General features: G+C 38.6%; 1 protein-coding gene across 1 annotated transcript; it reads left to right on the forward strand.

Moving 5' to 3' along the window:
* The first annotated feature begins 2888 nt into the window (after positions 1–2888).
* Positions 2889–18713, forward strand: LOC106094049 (solute carrier family 25 member 3). The gene is made up of 4 exons (XM_013261223.2): positions 2889–2996; positions 3497–3909; positions 17116–17456; positions 17549–18713. Exons 2-4 carry the CDS (start codon positions 3532–3534, stop codon positions 17898–17900), a joined length of 1071 nt encoding a protein of 356 aa, XP_013116677.1. The 5' UTR covers positions 2889–2996; positions 3497–3531; the 3' UTR covers positions 17901–18713.
* The last annotated feature ends 2778 nt before the right edge of the window (positions 18714–21491 follow it).

The raw sequence follows: 21491 nt of genomic DNA on the forward strand, positions 1-21491 counted from the left end.
GTGGTCTGACCCCAAAGAGATGACGGCTTGCCAGGATACGTCACTCAGGAGATCAGGGGATGCGATTGAGATGTCTGGCGAGCTGCTGCACCTCCTCGTAATCCTAGTGGGGGCATCCTCATTCACCGTGCAAAACGTGGAGCTATCTATCTGCTCTGCCAAAGCTATGCCACGCTGGTCGTTGCCTAGGGGAGAATGCCATGACGAGTGATGTGCATTAAAATCCCCCAGAACCAGACGACTATGGCCAGATAGCAACCCACTTATGTCGGGGCTGTAGGCCTGGCCATTAATCGGGACACAGCTGCCAACCGGCGGTATATACACGTTGTATATCTCTATCTCGGCAGTACCAGACCTGACTGCTACCCCCATACATTCCATATATGGGTCACTAGCGTCAAGCGCAGGCGAGATAGGTCTATACTGCACGGAATGGTGTATAACGAAGGCCAATCCCCCACCTCCATTTCTTGAGCGATCCTTACGTAGCACATTGTAGCCGTGACAACTGTGCAAGCTGCAGGTGTTAGTCAGCTTTGTCTCCTGGATCGCTGCGACCGATATGCTCTTCCGACTCATAAAATCTACAATCTCATCAATCTTGCCTCGCAGTCCATTGCAGTTTAACTGCAGGAACGATACATTTCCCGACACTGGCCTGGCAATAGTAGGGCTAGGGTGCTGTCTTTGCATAAATTGCCGTACGGGAGAGGTCGGGGGGGTCACATAGTCCGACGACGAGGACGCCGAAGGCGACGACGGCGACGCTTGTGACCCACTGCTGGCTATGTTCGCACAGCACCTAGCGACATAGCCAGTATGACTATACTCCCGTAGCGAAGTTAGGCCAGAGCAAGAACGGAAATGTACCCACTCCAAGCACCTGTTACACCTCACCGACACTGACCGATGATGAAGGCGGTTCTGGCAAACGGAACAGAACCACGGTCCGGGGTTCTTTTCAATCCCGGCACGGACCAAAAGAATACGGAGAAGGCACTCCGGGATGTGCCTCTCCCATGACGAAAAAAGACGAACACGTACACTGAGGCGGCAGTCCTTGCCGATGAAGATTCCATCGGGTCAATCCGGTGCGTACAACCGGCTGCCATGGGATTGTATGTGCATGGGAGTTTTCGTTGTGTGTGTATTGTAGTTAAGAACCATACACACAAGCACCGAAAAATGTCGCGAATTAGAAATATGCACAAAATCGGAGTTGCAATAATCACTGATTTTAATAGATAGTTAATGGCATAATTAACAGGTAGTGTACCGTAAACAGCCGAATACAATTTTTTCTCGCGAAGTACACTATCTGTCAACGAGATTTAGTTGTGTGTGTGTATCTATTATAGTTAAAATCCATAACACACACAAACAATGAAAATGGCGCCAACTAGTGACATGCACAAAATCACAGTTGGACTAACGACTGATTTTGACAGATAGTGCACTTAATATTTTGTTGCTAGGCAACCGCCTCTACCTGTCAATGAATATATCTTGAGATAGTGTACTCAACATTTCGTTGTTGGGCAACTGCCACTACCTATAAATGAATATATCTTGGGTAGTCACAGTATACGCAGTGTAGCATTTGAATTTTTCGTATAGCTGAGTATTCGGTTCAGTTTTTCGAGCGGAATGCTGTCAAACTCCATATAAAAAACGTCGGCCCAACGTTGGCTGAAAAAAGCGGAAAAGTAGCACAGTGTTTATAGTAAGGAAAATGTCCAAAAACTATTATAGTGGCAACACTTGAAACTGTTGCCGGCATCATTTTAGTTTGTTTTGATGGTTTCAATAGTTCGTATTTCTTTATTTATTTGTGAAAAAATATATAAAATAGAGAAAACAATAAGTGCAGATAAAGAAACGTGTTTTGGTATGGAAACAAAAAAATTTTATTGCTGTCAAATTTCGCTCGAACAACATTTACAAAAATCAGTGGCTATTCCGAACGCAGAATAGAATACTAACCCTATTGCAAAACCACTTTCGAATAAGATTTGCTGCAAATCTCCTCAAATAGGTAGATTTTGCTCACATGTTTCCACTAGAGCCCAAATACACTTTATTTGAGGTAATCTCCAAAACCCGTTTCCACAACGACTTAACCTTTTTTATTTGTCAACAATGACGTTTTTGACAGAGTTTTTATTGTGATTATAATTTTTATTGTATTCAGCAATTTTGTTTGTGAATCGATTTCATTAAATTACTACTAAATTTTACAATTGTCAGATGTTAAGAAAAAGTGCTGCCCAAAGATCTCGATAATAACCTGTATTCAATGCAAACGCAGTGTTGCATTTGAATTTGTAAGGCGATTTGATATTTTACTGCATAAAGCTGAGTATTCTGTTTAGCTCTTTAGGCGGAATGCTGCCTAACTACATAAAAAAACGTTGGCCAAAAAAAGGTGGAAATGAAGTACTCTGCTTCTAGCGAGGAAAATTGCAGAAAAATACTGTCACTTAAAACTATTGCAAGCATCAGTTTTGTTTGATTTATTGGTTTAAGTATTTCGTTTTTCTTTATTTATGTGAGAAGAGTATATAAAATAGAGAAGAAAAATATGGGCATATAAAGAAACGTGTTTTGTAATGGAGACAAAAACATTGGATTGCAGGGAATTTTCGCTCGCTATACATTTGAAATTTTCAGCGGCTATTCCGAAAGCAGAATAGAATACAAACCCTAAAAAAACGAACATTGTACCAGCCTTTATGTAGTGGAAAAAGCGATAAATAATAGCGTCTGGCGCTACAGCGTCGCGACTTTCAGCGTCGAAGCGTACTGGGAAGTCTCCAGAGCCGTTCCATCATTCCTCCATTTCTCTTTCGTTTCCACTTTCGTAACACACACAATCGTATGAACTTAGTTCACATATACGTAAACTATATTGCCATATTGCAATTGTCAAACCCTGTCTGTCAACTGTTTGCTGCCGTTTCAGCCATACATAGTTCCAGGTTCCAGGGGTCCAGGTAATTTTTGCACAGAATTTTGTTTTAATTTTTCGAAGGGTCTAAACCCAAGGAGGCGATTGTTGTTATTGTAATTGTAGAATTTTTCATAGTGTTTTTTTTTATAAAATTATGTCCAGAATTTTCATTTTTCTCTACGTTATGTAACCTTAAAAAATCATAGGGAGTGTGGTTATAAAATACGGAGTAAAATATAAAAAAATTCATAAATCAATTGCTACCAAATTGCATAAGATAAAAGATTTAATTTTATTAAGTACCAAATAAGACGTGTAAAACATTCAAAATATAATATGCGCACTCTATGGTGGAAGTATAATTTTTGGTAGTCAATATACGAAGGCAGTTTTTCTCCACGTTATGTAACCTAAAAATCATGTGCAAAAATGAAAAAAAAAACATTGGCCTGACTCAAATTGCTGGCATTGAACTTGATGTGGATAATTAATCCAATGACCTGTCGATAGATATTTTAGTAATATTCACCTTTTTCATTTTAGTTTGCTTAACGGTAAAGTCCAACAGATATAAAAAGATGTTCTCCTCACTATTGGAAGCTGCCAAGAACTCGCCCTTGCGCACCCCTTTCACCAAGGTACAATGCGACACACCAGCCAAGGGTGCAGGACCAGTTGTTGGACGTCAAATTCAAGCTGCTGCCACCCCCGACAGCGGTGACTCCTGCGAATTCGGTTCCACCAAATATTTTGCTTTGTGCAGTGTTGGTGGAGTCTTGTCCTGTGGTACTACTCATACCTTTGTTGTGCCCTTGGATTTGGTTAAGTGCCGTTTGCAAGTCGATCAGGCTAAATACAAGAATTTGTTCCACGGATTCAAGGTCACCGTAGCTGAAGAGGGTATGCGTGGTTTAGCCAAGGGCTGGGCACCGACTTTGTATGGCTACTCTGCACAGGTATGTTTTGGATATATGTTTAATGTGCGAAAGTTTTGTATGTGTTGACCATTTTTTATGTTTTTATGTAATGTATGCAGGAATCGGATAATCTAACATACATGTTATGCAATTAAACATTGTAATATATATATTTTTTTTTTTGGAAAAAGAAAAACAAAAAACTAGCATTCAAAGAGGTGTCATGTGTTTGAAAAATGTAATTACTCAAATTGGATTAACATATCGTGGGTGTAGCAAAAACATTTTGTGTTCCATGCCGCAATACTATTTTATCAACAACTAGTTTGTTTGTTTCAATCATAAAGTAATTTCAAATTGTTGATATCATGGAATGCAAATACGCCAATAACAATTCATAAGGCGAAGTATTAAAATTTGTCTCGGTCTAAAAAAGGTTCAAAATATACACTGGATTTTACAATATTTTGAACATTTTCTGACCGTGATGCAGATGTTAATGTGCGACTATATCGCTCCTGGGTTAAAAACACGAAAAGAATATCAAATAATTCTCAGTGGTAGTTATCCCCTTACTAATTTTCTCCAAGATACTTTCAAAAAATACCGAATTAAAATGCAGACTAAACTTTTCTAAATATTGAGTCCTGCTGAACACATTTGGAACCACCTCAAAAATTTCAAAAGCACTAAGAATAAAGCACTAAAGAATTGTAATATGCATAAATACATATGTATAGGTATTTATTGTTTTTTTCGTGTAAAGGAATTGCGAAGTTCCTTTCTACTTAAAAAATTTAACTATTTCGATTTCATTGATATAATTTTTTTTTTTATTTTACTTTATATGTGTAGTCAAAAAATCATTAGTGAAAACATTTGCAACTAAAACAAATGCCTCAATGTCTATTGGTTCCTACAAAATTTGTTCGGTTAGTGAAAACACATCTTTGGTCCGATATTTTAATATGTTCTAAGATTGATACTGCTTGCAAAATTCTTAAAAACATTGCCTCATATAAGGGGATATCTCTTGTAGTGTGCTAGATAAAGCCTTGCAATTTTTGTTTTTTAACATATTAACTAGAAAAAAATGCGGTAAATTCAAGAAATTGGAAAGGCCTGTATCTTGACTCTAGAAGAGATATGCCCATAAAAGAGGATATTGTTTTGTAGGATTTTAAAAGCACCAGCAAACAAGGATATGCAGTGGTGGAAAAAATCGGGACAACAGTTACTATGAATTATGCGCTGATCTTAATTTGATATTAAATTTCATTTAATTCAGAGAAAAACAAATGGTTAATACTCCACAATAGAGGTGTGCACGTAAGTCGTGGGTTGTTGTGTCACGTGATCCGTGAGTGAGATCTAAATCCATTCACGTGATCGTGCGTGACCGTGATTGAATTAAGATTTTTCGTGCGTGAGCGTGAGTGAGATCTTGCTCACAACACAAATCACGACTCATGAAAAAACCACGACTAATCGATAAAAAATATCGAAAAAAAACAATTTTTTGTATGCGTGTCAAATAATACGGAATTTTAACGTATGAATTCAGGCACGCTGTAACTTTTGGAAAGTATGGAAGAAGAAACAATTTCTGTCTACAGATGCATAAAAATCAAAAGAGCAAATAAGTGGTTGCACAGTTGTGAAACATTTTATGCATTAATAAATGTACGTAAAAATACCGCATGATTTGAGACGCTTGGGCAAAAATATTATTCGTTTCATTGAAAAATATATTTTCAGCCGTGAGTATCTCGTGTGTGTCTCGAGCGTCGCGAGAGTCGTTGCGTAAATAGAATTGTTGGCTCGTGAATGTCTTGCCTGAGTAATATTTGTTTCTCGTGAGCGTGAGTGAAAATTCACCCACGTGCACATCTCTTCTGCACAACACATATTTTGTTCCATATACAGCGATCCAGGAGGTAAATCTGATCAACATCTGCAGCTTGCACAGTTGTTACTGATATAATATGCTACGTAAGAATCGCTCAAGGAATGGAGGTGGTGGATTGGCTTTCGTGATAAACCATTCCGTGAACACTCTTATAGTTCCCGATGTCTGGAAAATGGGCAGAGTGATCCCGCTACTGAAGCCTGGAAAAGACCCGAGTTTGGGGGAGTCTTACAGACCGATCTCCCTTCTCCCACCAGTAGCTAAGACGCTTGAGGCATTACTCCTCCCGAGCATCAACATGGATTTCGAAGACTGTGCTTTGTATTCCATCGCTGCACACATTTGCCGTGTCTTCAATCAGCCCCGGCTATGTGACAGGACGGACTTCGTGGCACTGAGCCTATCGATGTTATTCAGCGCCGGTGTGGTCTCGTCAGCTTTGTGAAATGCATTGGAATAATGTTCAGATCTGTCAGGACCACCTCCATCAGGAGACAAAGGTTCTACCAGTGCGAGGACATAACTACATGCTATCTAAGCAATACCTTTTAGGCTGTTATCGCACAGACCATACAAATCATCATCTTATGGATAGATATCCACCGCACAGAAGCCTTAAGGTGTGAGGTTCAGAGCTACAAGAGATAACCTCATTCATGCAGACACGGTAGCAGATGCGGTAAATAACTACTGGGTGAATGTAGTCCTTGGAGAACGACCGCCTCCCATTGCACCTGAAGAAATTGATCTCACTCTGCAAACCAGAGTAGTTCTGGTTCAATTACGTTCCGGCAGATGCAGCCGCCTCAACTCCTACAGAGCAAGGATAGATGCTGACGTGCAAGATATGTCCCGATCGTAATCTGGGACCACACAATACACGTCACCTATTTAACTGCCTAGTCAGACCCACTCGACACAGACCCAGATCCCTGTGAACGCACGCCATCTTAGTCGTAGAAGGTTCCTGGGTGTTGACACTCAACAGAATCAAGCAGAAGAAAGGTCGAACACAAGAAACTACTACAACAACAACAACAGCTTTCTAGAAGTACTTAGGATTAAACTCTACTAGCTGACCCGGGCCCGCTCCGCTGCGCCTTTTAATTTATATGGAACAAAATTTTCTTTGGAATATTTAATTTCGACAGAGAGCTTTTAGTGAAATACCATGCTACGCAAATAGTATATCGTTTGACTAACAGTTTAACAATATAAGTGCCTTTATCTGAATCCCATATCCCATATGATCTTTGGGGGGTGATGCCCCCTTTGGGGGGTGTTTTGGGATGGGGTGATGCCCTAAATACATGGTCCTAAATTTGGATATCAAATTCGTATTCTACTCCCACATGTTTTTATTTGAGCCCCATATTGTGATGGTCAGTAAAAAATTGCTGTTTGTGAGGTATTTTGGGAAAGGGGTAGACCCCAGAAAATTGGTCCCGAAAGTGGGTATCAATTCTTGCTCTACCCCCCAATTCCTTTCATTTAAGCCCCACATTGACATGGTCGGTAAACATGCCCGATCTAGGTGTGTTTTGGGGATTGGGGTGGTCCCCCAAACACTAAGCCCGGAAATTATATCAGCTCTATTCTCTCTATAGCTATATACTTATATATCTATATACCATTTATTTGAACCCCATATTGGCATTGGCCTTGAAATTGGATATCAAATTCGTTTTCTAATTTCATTTAAACTCCTTATTGCAAAAGTCAGCAAATATTTCCGGTATGGGGTATTGACCCTAAAAGCTATAAATATTTAGTTCCACTGTCTTGAAGACCCAAATTGTCTTGGTGAGCAAATACGTCCTATTTGGGAGTTGTTATGGTGGTAGGACTTCCCCTAGACAATTGGTCCCTAATGTTGATATCAGATATGCGGTCTACTCCCAAACACCTTTAATTTGAGCCCCATATTTCCATAGTCGGCAAACATGACCTGCTTGGGGGTGTTTTGGGGGATGGGCGGCCACTCAGTGTGTTGGCCTTGAAAATATATATCGGATTCGAGTTCCACTCTAAAACCCCTTTTATTAGGTTGCCTAAAAAGTAATTGCGGATTTTTTAAAAGAAAGTAAATGCATTTTTAATAAAACTTAGACTGAACTTTAATCAAATATATAATTGCCATTTTGTTCGATAACCTTTTGCCATCTTCCTGGCAAATTTAGTATTTCACGCTCATAGAACTTCTGGCCTTTATCGGCAAAAAGCTGAACCAAGTGCGATTTTATAGCCTCATCATTGCCGAAAGTTTTACCATTTAAGGAGTTCTGCAAAGATCGAAATAAATGGCAGTCTGACGGTGCAAGGTCAGGGCTATATGGTGGATGCATCAAAAGTTTCCAGCCAAGCTCACTCAGTTTTTGGCGAGTGACCAAAGATGTGTGCGGTCTAGCGTTGTCCTGGTGGAATATGACACCTTTACGATTGACCAATTCTGGTCGCTTCTCCTTGATGGCTGTATTCAATTTGTCCAATTGTTGACAGTAAACATCCGAATTAATCGTTTGGTTCCTTAGAAGCAGCTCAAAATATACCACACCCTTCCAATCCCACCAAACAGACAGCATAATCTTCTTTTGGTGGATATCAGCCTTTGAAGTGGTTTTAGCTGGTTCACCATGCTTGGACCATGATCGTTTTCGACTAACGTTGTTGTAAACAATCCATTTTTCATCTCCAGTTATGATTCGTTTTAAAAACGGATCGAATTCATTGCGTTTAAGGTGCATATCACAAGCGTTGATTCGGTTTGTTAAATGAATTTCTTTCAAAACATGTGGTACCCATATTAAAATTGACGCCAAACAAACAAATGTAAACAAAATCAGATAAGTTTTCTAATCTTAATTACCTTTCATTTGATTCCCATATTGTCGTGATTGGTCCAAGTATATGTTTGGTAGGTTTTATGGTGAGGCGGCCCCCCTAGGCACCCCATCCGAAATTTGGATACCAAATTTTTATTTTTCGGGTACTATGTGAGAACATAAAAAATTTTTAAATCGCACCACCCATCTCCGAGATCTGGTATTTCTGAAAATTAGGGTAAGGGGATAATTTCTGCTTTGGATATCCATTTGACTGCATTTTCCAAACTGTAAGCAATTTAGCAACTTTCCGGTAGTAAATAGTAAAATAAACAGGGTAACAAGGCCCCGATTTGCCTATGTAACAAGTAGTAAAACTTCAATTAAAATACTTGACCTAAACAAATATAACCGCATTTCTTTTAATATTTCTACAAATATAACCGCATTTTATTCACTTTCATAACGGGAATCGTTTTTGCAGTGTAGGATAAGTGCTCTTAGGTTCGGCAAGTACCAGTAGTCGGTACTTTTGTTTTTGAAATTCAAATAACTATGAATATGTAAAAATTTTCAATCACAAATAATTCTTAATGGTAAACAACAATCAAAAGATTTGAGTCATGAAAATTATTTAAAAATATATTTTTATTCGATGCCGCCTTTAGGGAAAATGGTTCGTTCTTTCGCGCCCTTCAAAAATCGAATTGACCGATCGGTTTATAAGGAAGATATATGAACATATTGTCCGATGTTGTAGCCTTTCTTTGAAATTAACAAAAAATTAATCTGTATTACATTGGATGCCTCCGTGCCGCCTATCAATCTCAATCTCCCGGTTCGAATACAGGCGAGAAAATCCCAAACTATGTTCCTTAGCTGATATAATCACGCTGCAGCGTCTTAAAATAAGAGTTGAAAATTGGATCAGATTAATTTTTATTCACAGTCATGTTCAGTTCGATTATAGAGGCCCATTTTCGAACTTCATCTATATAACTGAACACAGTTTAGCGTTTTCAGCTTATAAAAGGGATTTTTTACCCATTTTGGTCTTAATTTCCAAAAATGTGTTTCATTAGATCTCCTTTTATTCGAAAAAGGTCTAGAACGTATTATATTTTGATAAATCTGACACATAGATCGATCTCCTAATTTAAGGTTTTGAGTTTAAAATAATCAAATTTTTTAGCCGATTTCGCTAAAATTTGGATCAATGCGTTGTAGAGAGAGAAAGGGGTATGATACTCTCTACATTTGCGTCGAATATGATCCGTATCGGGCCATATTGGATATAACTTCTACATAGATCTATCTCTCGATTAAACTTCTTGGCATCATAAATAACTTATTTTTGAACCGATTTACCTGAAATTTGGATAAATGGGTAGTATTGGCTTCTCTATATGCTATCCCAATACGTTCCGCATCTTAAGATATTTTTTGTATTGTTGATTCTATTAAGTAGTTTTGTAACTATATAGGGCTTCTATGAGGCTAGTTACTGAAATGTTCAAATAATGTAAATTAAATTAAATTATAGGTATTATATATACCGATCTGCAGATGAGAAATATATCTATGGTTGTGGCAATCTAATTTTTGGCTTGGGCGAGCTTATTACCTTTTTATACCCACCACCGAAGGATGGGGTATATTCATTTTGTCATTCCGTTTGCAACACATCGAAATATCCATTTCCGACCCTATAAAGTATATATATTCTTGATCAGCGTAAAAATCTAAGACGATGTAGACATGTCCGTCCGTCTGTCTGTTGAAATTACGCTACAGTCTTCAAAAATAGAGATATTGAGCTGAAACTTTGCACAAATTCTTTTTTTTTTGTCCATAAGCAGGTTAAGTTCGAAGATGGGCCATATCGGACTATATCTTGATATAGCCCCCATATAGACCGATCCGCCGATTAAGGGTCTTAGGCCAATAAAAGCCACATTTATCATCCGATTTTTCTGAAATTTTGAACAGTGAGTTGTGTTAGAGCCTTCGACATCCTTCGTCGATTTGGCTCAGATAGGTTCAGATTTCGATATAGCTGCCATATAGACCGATCCTCCGATTTAGGGTCGAAGGCCCATTAAAGCCACATTTATTATCCGATTTTGCTGATATTTGAGACAGTAAGTTATGTTAGGCGCTTGGACATCCTTCGTGAATTTAGCCTAGATCGGTGCAGATTTGGATATAGCTGCCATATAGACCGTTCCTCCGCTTTGGGGTCTTAGGCCCATAAAAGCCACATTTATTATCCGATTTTGCTGAAATTTGTGACAGTGAGTTGTGTTAGACCCTTCGACATCCTTCTTCAATTTGGCCCAAATTCGTCTAGATTTGGATATAGCTGTCATATAGACCGATCCTCCGATTTAGGGTCTTAGTCCCATAAAAGCCACATTTATTATCCGATTTTGCTGCAATTTTGGACAGTGAGTTGTGTTAGGCCCTTCGACATCCATCGTTAATTTGACCGAGATCGGTCCAGATTTGGATATAGCTGCCATATAGACCGATCCGATTTATGCGCTACAGATGGAAATACTCTTAAGAGCATAGTTTCAACCCAGAAGACATACCTTTTTGACAAATCCTACCGACGAGATTGGGTGGTTCCAAAAGAAATCGCGATCTAGGAAACCAGTGAAATGCTATTACAAAGCAAACAAGTAAAAGCGTGCAAAGTTCGGCCGGGCCGAATCTTATATACCTTCCACCATGGATCGCATTTGTCGAGTTCTTTTCCCGGCATCTCTTCTTAGGCTAAAGAGGATATAAGAAAAGAGTTGCTCTGCTATTAAAACGATATCAAGATATGGTCCGGTTCGGATCACAATTAAATTATATGTTGGAGACCTGTGTAAAATTTCAGCCAATTCGTATAAGAATTGCGCCCATTGGGGCTCACGAAGTAAAATAGAGAGAACGATTTATATGGGATCTGTATCGGGCTATAGACCGATTCAGAACATAATAAACACGTTTGTTGATGGTCATGAGAGGATCCGTCGCACAAAATATCAGGCATATCGGATAATAATTGCGACCTCTAGGGGTCAAGAAGTCAAGATCTCAGATCGGTTTATATGACAGCTATGTCAGGTTATGAATCGATGTGAACCTTATTTGACACAGTTGTTGAAAGTAAAAATAAAATACGTCATGCAAAATTTCAGCCAAATCGGATAGGAATTGCGGCGTCTAGAAGCTCAAGAAGTCAAATCCCCAGATCTGTTTATATGACAGCTATATTAGGTTATAGACCGATTTCAACCATACTTGGCGCAGTTGTTGGATATCATGACGAAATACTTCGTGCAAAAACTCGTTCAAATCGGATAAGGATTGTGCCCTCTAGAGGCTCAAGAAGTCAAGACCCAAGATCGGTTTATATGGCAGCTATATCAAGTTATGAACCGATTTAAACCATACTTGGCACAGTTGTTTGGGTATCATAACAAAACACGTCGTGCGAAATTCCATTTCAATCGGATAAGAATTGCGCACGCTAGAGTAAAAACCAAATTTCAATTGAATTGAAAATTTGTAGTAGGAAAGAGGATGGATGACAAAGCCAAAATCTTTAAACTGCCGACTACACTAAGTTATATGCATTAAAAAAATTAGCAATGTAGAAAACCTAAAGTGATCTTTAAGAGCTTTAGGAAAGTTTTTCAAAAAAAAAAAAAAAAAAAAAAAAAACACAAAATCCAGAAGAAGGCATGAACTCTTTATTTGAATCGATAGTAGGGTCCATATAATTGAGTGCATGACGCAAATGTTGTCCGTGACTGCGCCTCAACTGGTTCATCGGCTTAGTCCAATTTTGGCATACTCTTTCCATTATTTCGGCCGGTATCTCACGAACAAACGCTTCAATGTCGTCTTCCAATGCGTCAATTGAAGCAGGCATGTCTGAAATAGAGGTGTGCACGTGAGTTGTCGTGTCACGCGTGAGTCATGTGATTAGTGAGTGAGATCCAAATCCAATCACATGATCGTGCGTGACCGTGATTAAATTAAAATTCTTCGTGTGTAAACTTGACTGAGTGAAATTATGCTCATGACTCACGAGAAAATCACGGCTCACGCCTCACGATACGCTCACGACACACTCGACTCACGAGTCACGAGAAAATCACGACTAAAGCTTAAAAAATAACGAAAAGCAACATTTTGTCTGATCTTCTCCCCAAAATCGACAATTCTGCTTATTTACGTACCCATTGAGCCAAAAATGAGCTTCGTCGTAAAATGGAAGAAGCGCGCGATGAACTGTGTTAACAGATCACGCATTTTGATAACAAAATATAATCATTTGTTGTTGTTGTTCGTTTGTAAGACGATTCATGGCTAAATTATAGACCAAACTGAAGATGTTTGACAGTGAAACAAAACACGAAACGTACGTGAGCTGTTTAAATCAGTGTTGCCCAAAAGATAGATTTATTACAGTCTGTTTTTGGTTTGTTTTGTTGGTGCCACTGAAGCATTTCGTTTCTCCTTCTTGATGTTATTGAATTATGTAATCATTTACCAAATATCAGTTGTTTCAAGTTAAAAAATTTACCTATGGGGTTTTTTCGCTTCATATATTGTCAATTAGCAATGTTATTGTCGAAATTAGCACTTATCGTGTTCTACGTATCAATGTTAACTCTTTTGGTCTCTTTAATCAAAAAATATGATCTATTTGCCAAAATAATGAAAAGTTATCGACATATTCCTTATCAAATCAAAATATGTACGAAAGCTCTTTAGATTGGAAAATACAAGGACTTTATTTATATTACAATTATTTTGAAATTCTACAAAACGTCGACTTGCAATGTCCAAAGTTTTATAAAACCACATAGTTTATTTATTTTTTTTGTGCACCTGAGGTTTTAGTAGTATAGTAGGAGCATAAAAAATGCGATTCTTTATTTAAAAAACTGTATGCAAATGCAAATTTTGCCCATGAACATTCCACTAAGGAACAGGGGCAAACTTCTCACATATCAATGAGTGCAGTCCGATTCAAGTTTAAGCTCAATGATAAGGGGCCTTGGCACACAAGTGGCAACGTCCAAAAAAGTTGTAAAATTTGATACTAAAATGGCACAACGGTAACGCTGCCTGAGGTAAAGTGTTTCCAATGGTTTCTCAACTGCCCCACGACGCGTAGGGAAACTTTTCATGACAAGATCGAACGAATTTGTGAGGATGAACCTCCTGGCGGACTCAGAAAATGAGACTAACACAACGGTGTTGGAAATTCTGAATCCTGGCTATGGTCTGGTTTATGCAGATAAAATTCTCCCATTGTAAGGTCGCTTCGGCGGCACTGAAGGTCCTCCTGATGGCAGGGGGATTTGACGTGGTTCTTATCCAGGAGCCATAGGTGTGTGGAGAAATGGTTCGTGGCCTAAGAATTCCAGGATTAAAACTACTCTAGGGTACGGGGAATGGGAGACACAGAGCCTGTATTCTTGCTCTGAAGATTTAGTAGTAGCCAGCCTGGAAATAAACAAGTCTGATTACTATATATGAAACACGATTCAGAGATGCCGCCTTCAAACCTTAAGTCGCTGGTTGAAGCCGATTCTGTCGGGAAGAAAAGCCTCATTGTAGGAAGTGATGATATGGGGAAGTTCGGATGTTAACGAAAGGGGTGAGCTGCTTATTGAACATATTATAAGTTGCAATCTGGCAATTTGTAATAAAGGGGATAAACCGACCTTTATTACCAGGAACAGGTAGGAGGTACTAGACATTACCTTTGTATCGGAAGATATAAGTGGAAGAATATGCGACTGGGACGTGTTGGACGACCACAGCTTCTTTGATCATCGTTATATTAGTTTCAGTCTTGGGAAAAATATTGCAGAAGTGGTCCTCGGCTAAACAAAAGAAATGCGAATTGGGATTCATTTCGGCACAAATTCTGCACGTCTAACCCTTCTTGACCAGAAAAGCAAGCATGTCCTAGTGCCACGCCAAGGGCAAACAGCGACCGCCATGGTCGACCCCAGAGCTGGTTGGTATAAGGAAGGACAGCAGAAAACTCTTCAACAGAGTAAAAGTCACAAGAGCACCACACGATTGCGACATCTATAAGGCTGAGCTAATAAAATACAAGGGTGAGCTGAGAAAGGCTCAGAAAAAATCTCTTCTCAGATGTGTCTACAGCTCCGTGGAGGACACATCTGAGGCTTCTAGGCTAAGGAAGATTCTGTCCCGAGACCTATTACGGTGGTGTATATTCAGAAGTCAGAGAATGTATGGACAATGTCTAGTAAGGAAATACTAGAACTACTCGTTGATACACATTTACCGGGAAATTCTTCAATGGACAACGTGGCGCCAGAAGGGGTTGTCACTGGTATGCATTCGTCGGAGGTTATTACGGAAATTGTGTCTGAGCCACTGAGTCTGAGGTTTGCATGTCCGCCTATGACGCTGGACGCCTGGGTTCGAATCGTGGTAAGACCATCAGAAAAAAATTTTCGGTGGTGGTTTTCCCCTCGTAATGCTGGCAACATTTGTGAGGCCGTTCGGACTCGGCTATAAAAGGTAGGTCCCTTATCATTGAGTTTAAACTTGGATCGGACTGCACTCATTGAAATATGGGAAGTTTGCCCCTGTTCCTTAGTAGAATGTTTATGGGCAAAAATTTGCATTTTTTGTGTCTGTACCGAAAATCCTTCGGGCGATAAGAAGTTTCGACTCCTTTAAGTCGCCAGGCCCTGATGATGTATCCCCGATTGATATGGAAATTTTTATGGGCAAAAACTTGCATTTTTAGTGTCTGTGCCGAAAATCCTTTGGGCGATAAGATGTTTCGACTCCTTTAAGTCGCCAGGCCCTGATGATGTATCCCCGGTTGAATTACAAGCTGCGTGTGGTAGACTGGATCCCTGGCTTAAGGAGAAATACTCTGCTTGGACCAGAAGGGAGGAAGGCCATTTTCATTCCGAAAGCAGGAAAACCCTACCACACGAAGGCGAAAGATTATCATCCTATTAGTCTGTCATCCTTTATGCTGAAGACTCTTAAGAGGTTGGTAGAAACATATCTTAAATCAAAGATCCCTGGAGATAGCCTGTCGCGGCAGCGGCATGCATATAATAAAGGCAAACCCACTGAAACAGCCCTTCACGACCTAGTCGGCTACATATAGGGTTCTCTCGCTGTCATTGAAGGTGCTTTCAATAATGAAAAACCGACGGCAATCATGATGAAGTTGGAGTTTCTAGGCATCATCGACATTGGGATAAATATCCACTCAGACAGCCAGGCAGCCATTAAATACCTGGAGAACGTATTTCTGAACACAAAATCCGCTCTCGAATGTCAAAATTTAGCTGTTCTGGGTGCCGGGCCACAGAGATATCACAGGGAATTGTAAAGCGGACGAGCTTGCGATACTAGGAACTACCCAACACATTCCAGGGATACTGGAATCTGTGGGTATGCTTCTAGCGACATGTAAGCTAAATTTTCCGGACCAGGCCCGAAGGACAACGAATGACAGATGGTCACAAAAATGGGGCTGTGATTATACCAAAACTATGTGGCCTAATCTAGACTTGAAGAGGTCTATCGCTTTGCTGTCATTGGCTAGAACAGACGTCTCAGTCATTGTGTCCATCATGACAGGTCACTGTCTAATCGGAAAACATGCTGACACACTGAAGGTCAGTAACGACTTTTGCAGAAGCTGTGAGGACATCGAAGAAGAAGAGACTATAGAACACCTCTGTGTGTGTCCCGCGCTAGCAGTCAGAAAGAGTTTCACGGATGTGAACATTTGCAATTTATTGGATGCATCTTCCTTCTACTGGCATCTTCCTAGGAGGCATCTTCCTTCTTTTGTTCTTGTGGTATCACAATGGACAAAAACATCTAAGTGAGTCTGATGACAGACTGCCACTTAACCTAGCCTTACCTAACCTAACCTGGTAACTTGTGGATGAAAAAAAATTCAGAACTTATGACTTAAGTTTTAATCATGTGTCCTTGAGATTTTCCCGATTTCAACAATTTTTTTTTATTGTTGGCAGATGACCATTCAGTATAATTCAGTTCAGGGTATTTTTCTTTGGATAATTAAGAGTCGCCGGAGTATACATCTTCATACCAATGCCTTTTCAGTGGAGAAACAAAAGAGTGCTGGTCAAAGGATCGAAAGAGTATACGGAAATTAAATACAATAAAAATTGCTTTAGGATAGGTTGAAAAGAGGGTGCAGATATTAATGTGCCCCATGCCACTAAAGACATACAACTAAGCCAGTAATTGCTTTAGTATAGTTGACATTTTAAATAATGCGATTTAATATTATTATATAGCATTATTATTCATACAATAAATGCAATTGCTATTTAGGTAACGTATAATGACTACACTAATACATATGTAATACTTATTACTTAATATTTTTATTGATATTATTTTTCATTGCCTTAAGGGATTACTAATCATAATTTTTTTGTTTGATTCCTTTTTGTTCTTTAGGGTCTCTGCAAATTTGGTTTCTATGAAGTCTTCAAAGTATACTATGCCAATCTTTTGGGTGAAGAGAACGCCTATTTGTACCGCACTTGGTTGTACTTGGCTGCCTCTGCTTCGGCCGAATTCTTCGCCGATATTGCTTTGGCTCCATTCGAAGCTGCCAAGGTCAAGATTCAAACTACTCCCGGTTTTGCTAACACTATGCGCGAGGCTATGCCCAAGATCATGAAGGAAGAAGGTATCAGCGGTTTCTACAAAGGTTTGGTGCCATTGTGGATGAGACAAATTCCATACACAATGATGAAGTTCGCTTGCTTCGAAAAGACCGTTGAATTGCTATACAAGTAAGTAAAAACAGTTTAAAATTCTCATGACGTTTGCAAATGTTTTTGATACATTCTTATATCTATTTGCATTTGTTGTTTACCTTTTGCAGACATGTTGTTCCCAAGCCACGTTCTGAATGCTCCAAGGGCGAACAATTGGTTGTTACCTTCGCTGCTGGTTATATTGCTGGTGTCTTCTGTGCTATTGTCTCCCATCCAGCTGATGTTGTTGTATCAAAATTGAATCAAGCCAAGGGCTCAACTGCCATCCAAGTCGCCAAATCCTTGGGCTTCATGGGTATGTGGAATGGTTTGACACCCCGTATTATTATGATCGGTACATTGACTGCCCTGCAATGGTTCATCTATGACGGTGTCAAGGTCGCTTTGGCTTTGCCCCGTCCCCCACCACCAGAGATGCCCGCTTCCCTCAAAGCCAAGTTGGAGGGCAAATCTCAATAAATAATCAATTGCAACAACAGTATCTGGAGTAGTTAAGGAGCAATTACTAAACTTATTTCATACATCCTTTTATTTAAGTTAAAACTCATTAGAACAAGATATTAGAAACAACGCGAGCGAATCAATTTAATTTATTCTACGCTTAACACAGGCAAACGTATGCAAACTACAGTTGTTATCAAAATAGGCCACTAGATAATTTCTCATTCTATTAACCGGTTACAAAAAATTGCCTGTTACATGGAGAGAACAACGTTGTCTTCAAAGCATATTCAGGGGCATTAGTGTATAGTACGAATTTTGTGAAGAAGAATTTAGAGCAGTTAGCGGCATTTAAAAAAACTAATTAAACTGGACTCATTCCATATTATTTTGAATGCATTTTCTCTTTCAATATTTTCTTTAATTTTTCCGATAAAATATAAATCTTTACGTTAAGCTTTTAATATTATTGCCTTATATAACTACATTCTATGAATTATGAAGATATTTTTCTAACATCCACACTAACTGTCCGCTCATGTCTAGCTACCCATAACCTATCATCCAAGCCCCCTTTCAGTTACCAGAAGGAATTGTTGTATTTAGAGTCTATTTTTCATGTTTTGTTAATACTAGTTTGTATTTGAAATGTAGTTGTGTTACAATTTGGTATATGTAAATGTATTTTAAATTGCAATTCGCAATTTTACATTCATCACTTCAATTATCAATAAACCAAAATAGATGAAAACCAGAATGTATCTAAATCGGGAGAATATGAAGAATTCAATAAAAAATTCTGCCAGCCGGCGAAATATTAAATAAAAGAAATTTGTGATATTTTGTTTCCATCAATTGGCGGGGTGCTGTCAACAAAGAAAAACTAGTCGACTGATTCATGGACTTTGGGATCGGGATGTTCTTTTTTTGGAGTGGAAATCAATTTTTCTATCCTAAACAATACATTTTCGTTCATTTTCAGAAAGTGTAAGTAATTTGTGCAATAAACCAAAAATTTACATGTATTTATATATTTGGTTCATTAATTGAAACAAGTGTTAACTTTATGCAAATGACCAATTTATATAAATTTTTTCACAAACATTCGTTGAAGATAAACAGAATACTTCTCCCATATCAATGAGTGATGTCTGATTAAAGTTTTAGCATAATGATTGAAAATGCGGGGAATTAAAATAAAATAATAACCAAAACGAGAGGGTAAATAAAAACACAAATAAGTTAGTTTTTAAAATTTTAGATAAAGCGGGGGTAAATATAATATCTTCGGGTATCGTTGGTTTGTTTTTGGGTGTTTCGTTTTTGTACTTGTTTCGTGAAGTTCTTTTTTTGGGCATTTAATTTTTTTCTTATTTCGTAATAAATTGAGGGTTTTATTTTACAATTTATTTAAACTTAAAAACTAAGGGGTGCCCACACGACCATCGCGCCCCCTCGCAGGAATGCAATTAGGAGGTGGGTGTGGGCCGGAAGACGAGAATTCAGATTTCACTTCAAGGACACGCACGTTACACAAAGACATATAAAATGTTAGTGGGATCCTGAGTGGACAAGGAAACCAATTGTAGCTGGTCCGCTATTGGTGTTTAGACCCTCTATAACCGCAGCCACAAGTGCTATGTCGTTTTGCACCAGTCTGTTGTGATCGCCTGCTTCGGGAACGTTTGTTGGCTTGGCCATTATTTTGGTTGGTCTGGGGTTGGGTGGTAGCGTTGGTTTGTTCGTTTTTATGCCGATTAAAGCATCTGTTAGTTTGCTGCCTCTTATCTTGACGTTTGGGCTCGACGGCACGTTGACTAGAATTTTTGATCTGATTGGGGATTTCGGCATCGTTACCATTCCGTGCCTTCGCGTTAGCTGATGAAGAGTGTATGGTGCTCACCGCAGCACTCAAGGTAATCGATGCGATTGTGGGAATCGGCCAAGCAATTGACACAAATCGCTCTGAACCGGGGGCATCGGCGCAGTACTTGCGCTTGCATACATACTTTGCAACGCAAATTCCCGGCCTTCGACGCGGTCTCGGTCTTATCATCAGGGCGCTCATTGGTAAGCGGCGTGGAGGGACAAGACATTCCGTAAATAATATAGATTAAGTGAGCACAACAACAAACAAAACAAAACAAGTAAAAAGGCGTTAAGTTCGGCCGGGCCAAAATTTGGATACCCAACATCTCGGGTATATATGTAAACCACGTTTCGTCAATATCCGGTGAAAAATTAAAAATGTATGCCCCTATAGCAGCTTTATCTTAATATGTCCGGACCAAATTTGACACAGATTTTGAGTACAAGTTATTGTTCAATTTTGAAAAACAAATGACCAAATATAGATCGATCGACCGACCGATACGACACGGATTATAAATTCGCCTTTTATGGGCCCAAGACCTTAAATCGAGAGATCGGTCTATATGGCAGCTATATCCAAATCTAGACCGATCTAGGCCAAATTGAAGAAGGATGTCGAAGGGCCTAACACAACTCACTGTCCCAAATTTCAGCAAAATCGGCCGCATTTATTGGCTTTTATGGCCCTAAGACCCTTAATCGGCGGATCGGTCTATATGGGGGCTATATCAAGATATAGTCCGATATAGCCCATCTTCGAACTTAACCTGCTTATGGGCAAAAAAAGAATCTGTGCAAAGTTTCAGCTCAATATCTCTTTTATTAAAGACTGTAGCGTGATTTCAACAGACAGATGGACAGCCGACGGACATGGCTAGATCGTCTTAGATTTTTACGCTGATCAATGGGGTAGGAAATGGATATGTCGATGTGTTGCAAACGGAATGGCAAAATGAATATACTCCCATACTTCGGTGGTGGGTATAAAAAAAATTAGTTTTTGTTTGTCGTAGGAAAATGAACGAGTGTGACAGCTGGCCTAGATAGGATACAATTTGCAGGCTTGATATCAACAACTCCGACTTTGTTATGGGGGTCCAAACGGACGTTTTCAATTCTGCCCAGATTCCACTCTTGCGAAGCAGGGCTGCGGAATCTGAGTCAGAGTTGAGCAATTTACTTAAAAAGAAATTAATTAATATGTAGTCTTTAGAATAAATTTGTTTGAAATCTTGCTTTCATTAAAATTTTAGTTTTAGAAAAATTTCATTAAAATATTATCTTAAGAAAAAAATTATTAAAATTTGTCTTTAGAAAATATTTCTTTGAAATTAAGTCCTTAGAAACAATTTAATTTAAAAAAAATTCTTTTAAATTTTGTTTTTAGATAAAATTTGATTGAAGTTTGCTTTAGAGAAAGTTTAGTTAAAATTTTGTCTTTAGAAATATTTTATTGAAATTTTGTCTTAATAAAAAATTTCATTTAAATTGTGTCTTTTGAGAAAATTTGATCGACATTTTTTTCTTTTGAGAAAATTTGATCGAAATATTGCCTTTATAAAAAATTTTATTGGAATTTAGTCTTTAGAAAAAATCTCATAGAAATGTTGTCTTTAAATAAAATTTCATTGAATTTTGTCTTTAGAAATAATCTAATTAAAAGTTTTTCTATAGAAAAATTTTGGTAAAATATCAATAAAATTTTGTCTTTAATAACTTCCTTAGAAATATTGCCTT

Source organism: Stomoxys calcitrans, chromosome 1 (genome assembly GCF_963082655.1).
Source record: "Stomoxys calcitrans chromosome 1, idStoCalc2.1, whole genome shotgun sequence".
NCBI classification, from domain to species: Eukaryota; Metazoa; Arthropoda; class Insecta; order Diptera; family Muscidae; genus Stomoxys; species Stomoxys calcitrans.

Excerpts from the sequence above, each read along its gene's own strand:
- LOC106094049 (XM_013261223.2), top strand. The coding sequence starts at position 3,532 with ATGTTCTCCTCACTATTGGAAGCTGCCAAGAACTCGCCCTTGCGCACC. Across the intron at positions 3,910-17,115 it reads TGTATGGCTACTCTGCACAG|GGTCTCTGCAAATTTGGTTT; the intron begins GTATGTTTTGGA and ends TTTGTTCTTTAG. Across the intron at positions 17,457-17,548 it reads ACCGTTGAATTGCTATACAA|ACATGTTGTTCCCAAGCCAC; the intron begins GTAAGTAAAAAC and ends TACCTTTTGCAG.